Genomic DNA, 6,232 nt, shown 5'->3' on the forward strand with positions numbered 1-6,232 from the left:
TATTTGGTATAAGGCCAAATTCCAGAGAATATCATAATTAAAATAGCATGTGGATATACTCCATCTGTCCACATATCTTCTACTAAATTCATTAACCCAAAATCAGAAACTGGCATTATAATGACTTGACGATTTCCAAATGAAATATATGCATTAACTGTGGCTCCTGTACCTGTATTAGATATAATGAATAGGCAATACTCAAAAGAATTAACAATGGCATATTAACTCCAGTCATAACATTAACATGAGGATGAAGGAAAGTGATGCTCATTTTTCATCTATTCTTAACCATTATGTATAGAAACATAATGGGAATGATTTTAATATTTGTAACAATGGTTTCTTTTTTTTTTTCTTTATCACTAATTAACATTTTCAATAACATAACTAAGAAAATATGTGTTGTGTTAATTAATTAGTCTTTAAATGATTAAATTTAATTAAGACAGTTTAAAAGAGTTGTTATTAATTAGATAACATAATTACTGAGTTTGATTTATTTTTTATTTGTTTCAGTAAACAATTTCTTCACATTCAATTACATAAGATAAAATGATTTGTGTTTATTTTATATTTCCAATGATAGCCTTATTAAGTCTATGAATATATTTCATTACAATTTGAGTATTACTATATTCAATATCACAATTAAGAAAATTATTTAAATTATTAAAATAAATAAATATAATATTCTTCAAATATATTTTATTTACAATGTATTATTATTTTATTCACTATAATTTAAAGTTATTCAAAATAAAATTATTGATAATTGTATTTAATAACTCCACTAAAAACTTTTTTGCATTTTTTATATAATTTTTAAATACAACTCTATAATTTATAACACTAAAACAAATTTTAACCACTATCAAATATATATAATTAATTTAATATATTAATATCGACATATAATTTATAGTACAATATCTTTCAAATAAATGATTACACTAAACTTAATTTCAAAAATATTTAAATAAACTCTAAATTTAATATTAAGTAGAATAAATAAATTCATTATTTATTATCCTTGTATGATTCTATAACTCATTTATTTTTTATTTTTATTATTAAAATAAAATTATAAATAACTGATTAAATTGCATAATAAAAATATTTAACAAAAATACAGTAACACTTATAATAAATTTATCAATAAACTCAATATAAAAATGATTTTCCACTACATACAACAAACGAAAAAATAAATAAAAGCTAAACTAATTTGTAACAAAATGTTAATTAGTACCTCAATAAATTATAAAAAAAATGTGATAATGATTATTTGTGTAGTTTAACACAAATACTCTATGAAATAAAAAAAGAATAAAATTATTATAACTAATAAGTTAACTCTTAAATAATATAATAAAATTCATTCAAAACTGTTATTATGATTATTTTTTATTAAAAGAATGAAATTGTTATATATAACAATTATTCATATGAACTGTTTAAAATAAATTTAAGTCAAAAATAAAGTTATGACAAAAACTAGATTAATACAATGCATCTTATCATTTCATCAACTAATTTCCTTTTGATTAAAAATAATATTAACACAACATTGAAAGAAATAAAAAATGTGTTTATTAAAAATATAAAACCAGCCATTCTTATCCTGAGTTTAGAAATACTAATTGTTCTATCATACTACAATATCCCATTAATAACTTCAGTTCTTCTTTCATTATCAAAATTAAAATTACAATTATCATATTTCTATTCTTTTGTAGCTACTGGCTTATTCATGGGAATTATTCCATGGATTATAGCTATTATTCAAAAATCTATTAAACAAGAAAGTATAAAGAATATAGGAATTTATATGTTTATTGCATATGGCATTGTCGTTTGTTCTATTTGAAATAGTATAACTTAAAGAAAATAAAGATTTAGATAACAAGGGTGTTCAGTCAGATATTTTTTATAAATTACAGTCTTATCTCTTTGGCAATGAAGGGATTTTACAAGTAATTTATAAAATGTTGTTTGACCAGTTTATTTGGACTTTATTTTATATGTCTCATGTCAATTATTGGATTAATTGGATTTATAATAATGACCTTCAATTACCAAGATGCTCCTCTTCATTAATTAAACAATATTTTACTCATGACTGGATCATCGGATTAATTGGAGGGTATGTTATTTGGATACCTTCTTGTGCCATCATTTATTCTATGAACCCAGCACTACAACTAATTATGATGAACCTTATAGGTGTTTTCTTTGTTCTTGTTATGGCAACAATAACAAAGAAATCAACTCAACAAGAAAATGCATTACAACTTCTTGATGAAGAATTAAATGTTTTAGACATACCTGAACAACAAAAAAATGAACATGATTAAATTAATTCATTTTCATTTCTTTTTAGTTTTAAAAAAATAATGAAAGATGAAATGGTCAATTCTCTGCTTTCATAATTGCTTTCCCTTTACAACAAATGATAGCTTTCTCCATCCTTTTCACTTCTTCAGGAGTTTCTGGTTGACGTTTTACATACCAATGATTTGGAAAACTATGACGAGCAAAGCATCCAGGGCAATGACGTGAACAATTTCCACAATCAACACAGTTAGTAGAAACATAGTAAGGACCTGGGACATTTTCAGCCCATCTCATAGGATGTGCTCTATCTATTGGAGGATATGCCTCGTAAGGATTCATAGAAACTAATGATTACTAGATTGACAAATGACAACTTCAAGAACAGTCTGGTGGTTCATCCAAAATTGATCTTCCAGATTTTTCTCTGCCAAAAAAATAATAACACAAAAAAAAGAAATTGCGTTATTAAAAACAAAAAATAAAATTAAAATGATTTTAGAGGAAAAAGAGAGAAATAATAAGAAATAATAAAAGAAATTAGAGAAGAATAGTAAAATAAGAGAGAAATTCAGGGTTACCCTAGCACTAGAAAAAGAACTAATACGTTAAAACAGAGTGGCGATGAAATTCAATTGCAAAGTCAGTTCAAATCCAAGCAAAGCTAGAAAAGCCCTTTACACTGCTCCAGCAAGTCAACGAGCTATTTTGATGAGTGCTAGACTTTCAAAAGAACTTAGAGAAAAGTATAACGTTATTGCTGTTCCAATTCATAAAGATGATGAAGTCAAAATTATTAAAGGACATCAAAAAGTTGCTGGTAAAGTCACTGCTGTAAGAAGAAGCAAATATGTCATTAATATTGATAAGTTAACTAAGACTAAAGCCAATGGACAAACTGTTCCAGTTGCTATTAGACCATCAAATGTCATTATCACCAAATTATTCTTGAATAAGGATCGTGAAGCATATCTTGCTAAGAAAGCTGAAAGCAGAAAATCATACAAAGACCTCGTTGCTAAGAGAAATGAAGAAGTAGCTAAAGTCTTCAAAGCCGCATATCCAGACCTTAATATGGATATCTTCGGAAAGAAAGTTGAACCAATTACTGAAAAGAAACCAATCAGAATTCCATCTAAGAAAATGGCTGAAAAACTTATGTCTAAACCAACTCTCAGAGCTTATAAAACTGGAATTAAGGTTCATAAGGCTAAGAACGCCATTGCTGCCTACAAAGCTGCACTTGCCAAGAAGATCGCTAAGTAATTGATGATTATCGTAATGTGTTAAATATAGAAATAGAATTTTGTTTTACTTTTTAATTTTTTTAGTTTAAAATAGAAAATAATAAAAAATATAATTATTTTTTAAGTAAAATAACAAGTTCTATTGAAGGGAAATAAAACAAATAAAAATAAGTAATTTAAAAAAAATCCATTGAAACTTACAAATTGTTATTCTTGTTTTTCTTGTTTTATAAACAAATGAATCGCTTATTTATCATTGAAAGCCCTACGAAACGATTCTCTTTTCAGAAGAAAGTTCTTGATAATCCTCAGTCAAGAGGAACTATATTATTTGAATTATTTGGAGAAAAAAGACGGGAGTGTAATGAAGTAATACACGCTAATCTCAGTTCAAATGAAATGAAAGAGATTGCATTACTGACAGAATATTTATCAGACAAACCTGATATTCTTGTTGTTGGAGATATTAAAGATATTGTAATGAAAGCGGGGCCATTACTTAGAGCTGGGATTGATATAGAAAATGTTATGAATTATTATATGGTTGATAATAAATTAGAAGCAACTCGATTAATTGTTAAAGGAATGGGACAAGAACTTGCCAAATGCATTATATCAAGAAATAGATCAGGAGAAAAAATGACATTTAGAAAGATGTTTGAAGAAATAGAAAAAAGAGGCAAAGAGTTAAAAGGAAGAAATTCTCATGTTATTGAATTAATAAGAAATTGGTCTTTTGGAACAAGTAATAATGAAATTAAATCAGTAGAAGTTAAAAAAGAAGAAACAATTAGTCAAAGAAATTGTGAAAGTGAAGTAATGTCTCCAAGAAAAAATTCAGTTGATGCAATTGAAATTATAAAACCTTCTAGTTCAAGATATTTTAGAAGAAAACCTTCAGACAGTAATTCAATAATACCACCATCTATCCAATTTAGTTCACCTGATTTAACTACAAGTTATAATTCATTAACAAAATCTACTCAATTATCAGTTAATACAAAACAACTATCAATTAAAGATGAAGGTAAAACAATTGGACTAATGTCAAGAACAGATGGGATTATATCTCCAATGAAAAGAAGCTGGAGAAAGAGTAGAATCCAATCAGCAATTATTGATCTTCCTAAACTTCAACAAAATTTACATGAACAATCATTACTTAGTCTTTCTTCTACACCAAATAATTCTAGTGAACACATTACATTTAAATCAGACTCCAATTATCAACAAAGATTAGATAATATAATTAAAATGGAATCAGTTATAAGAGGGTTTTTAATTAGAAGAGAACTTTCAATAAATAATCTTCTCCAAAGAAAGAATGTACTGCAAGAAATTGTTCAAACAGAAGAAAATTTATGTAAAAATATGAAATTGATGGATAAATATTTTAGAATACCATTAAAAGAAATGGCTAATAAAGGATTATTAAATGAAAATGAAGTGACAAATGTATTTACAATGGCATTTGATAGATGTCTTCATAATAGTGAAGAAATATCTAATAGATTTAAAGCGTTATATGACAGTCTTAAATTTGACACATTAATTGGAGAGGGATTAAATGAATCATTTTATCTTGTAACTTCATTATTAGTATTTACTACTGACTATAATATTTCGTTAAAAACTTGGAAAGAAATTAAAAAGAATAAATGCGTTATTGAATTAATCGAAAATAATTTAAAAATAAAAGAGTTAGATAACAGAACACTTGAACAATTACTTATTCAACCAGTCCAAAGAACAATGAGATATCCTATGCTTATTAATGAACTTATAAAAGCAACTAAAAAAGTACATAAAGACTTTGGGTTATTAAAGAAGTCATATGATGAATATCATTTCTTTTCACAAGTAGTTGATGAAAGAACTAAAATGCGAGATGACTTACAAAGGCTTTGTGAAATTTTAGATAAGCCTGAATATTTTATTTTTGGTAGAATTCTTATTGGAGAATATAGAGTTGAATTAAAAGAGTCAAAAAAGAAAAACGCTATTGTATATTTATGTAATGATATTATTTTAATTAGAAAAGGTAAAACCAAAGAAAAAACTGTCTTAGAAGAATTTCCTTTAAATGGTAATGTTGTGGCTGATATTTCTAATAGAACTGTTACCATTAAACAATTTAGAAATGAACAATATAAAACATTTATATTTGAAACTACTCAAAACGCTTCTGTATTTACACAAATTGTTAATGGCACAATTATGGATGGTTGGTATGTTCTTGGTGACGATAGGTCATATGGTAAATTACTTAGTAGTTTTATTAAATAATAATTTAACTACTTTTTTGTTAATTTCAATTTAATTGAACTCTTTAAATGAATAAGTAGCTCTATCTTTTAAATTACTCTGTTTTTTAATATATGTTCTATTTTAGTCTTTTTCTTTGGCTTGTTGACAAATTAGAAACACCACACAAATATTAATACAAAACAAAAAATGAAATATCAATTAATATTTGATTATGATGATGTATTTGAATAAGAAATGGATTAATTAATAATAAAAAGAATGAAGTAAAATAATATGAAAGAATAATAACAAATGAAAAAGATATAAAAGATATTAATAATAAAAGAAATTAAATATAATAAAATAATAATAACGAAATATTCAATCAACATAAAATAAGAAAT

At 25.1% G+C, this 6,232-nt stretch overlaps 3 protein-coding genes across 3 annotated transcripts; all 3 read left to right on the forward strand.

The window, feature by feature from the left end:
* Positions 1–2,024: 2,024 nt before the first annotated feature.
* ENU1_198730 (hypothetical protein) lies at positions 2,025–2,357 on the forward strand (the record flags this gene model as incomplete). The annotated part of the gene is made up of 1 exon (XM_008862045.1): positions 2,025–2,357. One exon carries the CDS (start codon positions 2,025–2,027, stop codon positions 2,355–2,357), a length of 333 nt encoding a protein of 110 aa, XP_008860267.1.
* A 601-nt stretch (positions 2,358–2,958) lies between these two features.
* Positions 2,959–3,600, forward strand: ENU1_198740 (ribosomal protein L24 protein; the record flags this gene model as incomplete). Its single annotated transcript, XM_008862046.1, has 1 exon — positions 2,959–3,600. The coding sequence occupies one exon, from the start codon at positions 2,959–2,961 to the stop codon at positions 3,598–3,600; it is 642 nt and encodes a 213-aa protein (XP_008860268.1).
* Positions 3,601–3,818: 218 nt separating this feature from the next.
* On the forward strand, positions 3,819–5,867 carry ENU1_198750 (RhoGEF domain containing protein; the record flags this gene model as incomplete). The annotated part of the gene is made up of 1 exon (XM_008862047.1): positions 3,819–5,867. One exon carries the CDS (start codon positions 3,819–3,821, stop codon positions 5,865–5,867), a length of 2,049 nt encoding a protein of 682 aa, XP_008860269.1.
* Between the last annotated feature and the right edge of the window lie 365 nt (positions 5,868–6,232).

Source organism: Entamoeba nuttalli, assembly GCF_000257125.1.
Source record: "Entamoeba nuttalli P19 unplaced genomic scaffold asmbl_9435, whole genome shotgun sequence".
In the NCBI taxonomy this organism is placed as follows: Eukaryota; Evosea; order Mastigamoebida; family Endamoebidae; genus Entamoeba; species Entamoeba nuttalli.